This window comes from Pyricularia oryzae (assembly GCF_000002495.2).
Source record: "Pyricularia oryzae 70-15 unplaced genomic scaffold supercont8.8_42, whole genome shotgun sequence".
NCBI lineage: Eukaryota > Fungi > Ascomycota > Sordariomycetes > Magnaporthales > Pyriculariaceae > Pyricularia > Pyricularia oryzae.
The window spans coordinates 1-372 of record NW_003803319.1 but is presented as its reverse complement, the minus strand read 5'-3'; the positions used below and the strand labels follow the sequence as shown (position 1 = coordinate 372).

Sequence of the window (372 nt, the reverse complement as noted above, 5' to 3'; positions counted from 1 at the left end):
TCAAAGGTTGCAGGGAGCCCAGCCGCCGTCGTAGTTGTCGCACAGCTTGACGGGCTTGCAGACAGGCGTGGCGCCCTTGACGCCGTTGATCCACTTGTTGGCGCAGAACTCCGCGGTGAAGACGCTGGGCATGTCGCGGGCCCAGGAAACCCTCTTGTAGCAAAGGCCAGAGACATCGCCAACGTTTGCCCTGGTGTCACCAGCCACGTAGATGCAGTCGCCGTGGTTGTCCATCTGACCGCTGGCGTTGACGCAGCCGCAGGCGACGCTGTCCATGACGAACGGGTGCGCTGCGCTCTGGCGGGCGACCAGAGAAGGAGCGGCGAGGGCGGCCGCGGGAAGGAGGGCGACGAGAGCAGCGAAGAACTTCAT

At 64.5% G+C, this 372-nt stretch overlaps 1 protein-coding gene across 1 annotated transcript; it reads right to left on the bottom strand.

Annotated features, from left to right (window-relative positions):
* On the bottom strand, positions 1-372 carry MGG_18141 (uncharacterized protein; the record flags this gene model as incomplete). The annotated part of the gene is made up of 1 exon (XM_016990602.1): positions 1-372. The coding sequence occupies one exon, from the start codon at positions 370-372 to the stop codon at positions 1-3; it is 372 nt and encodes a 123-aa protein (XP_016846088.1).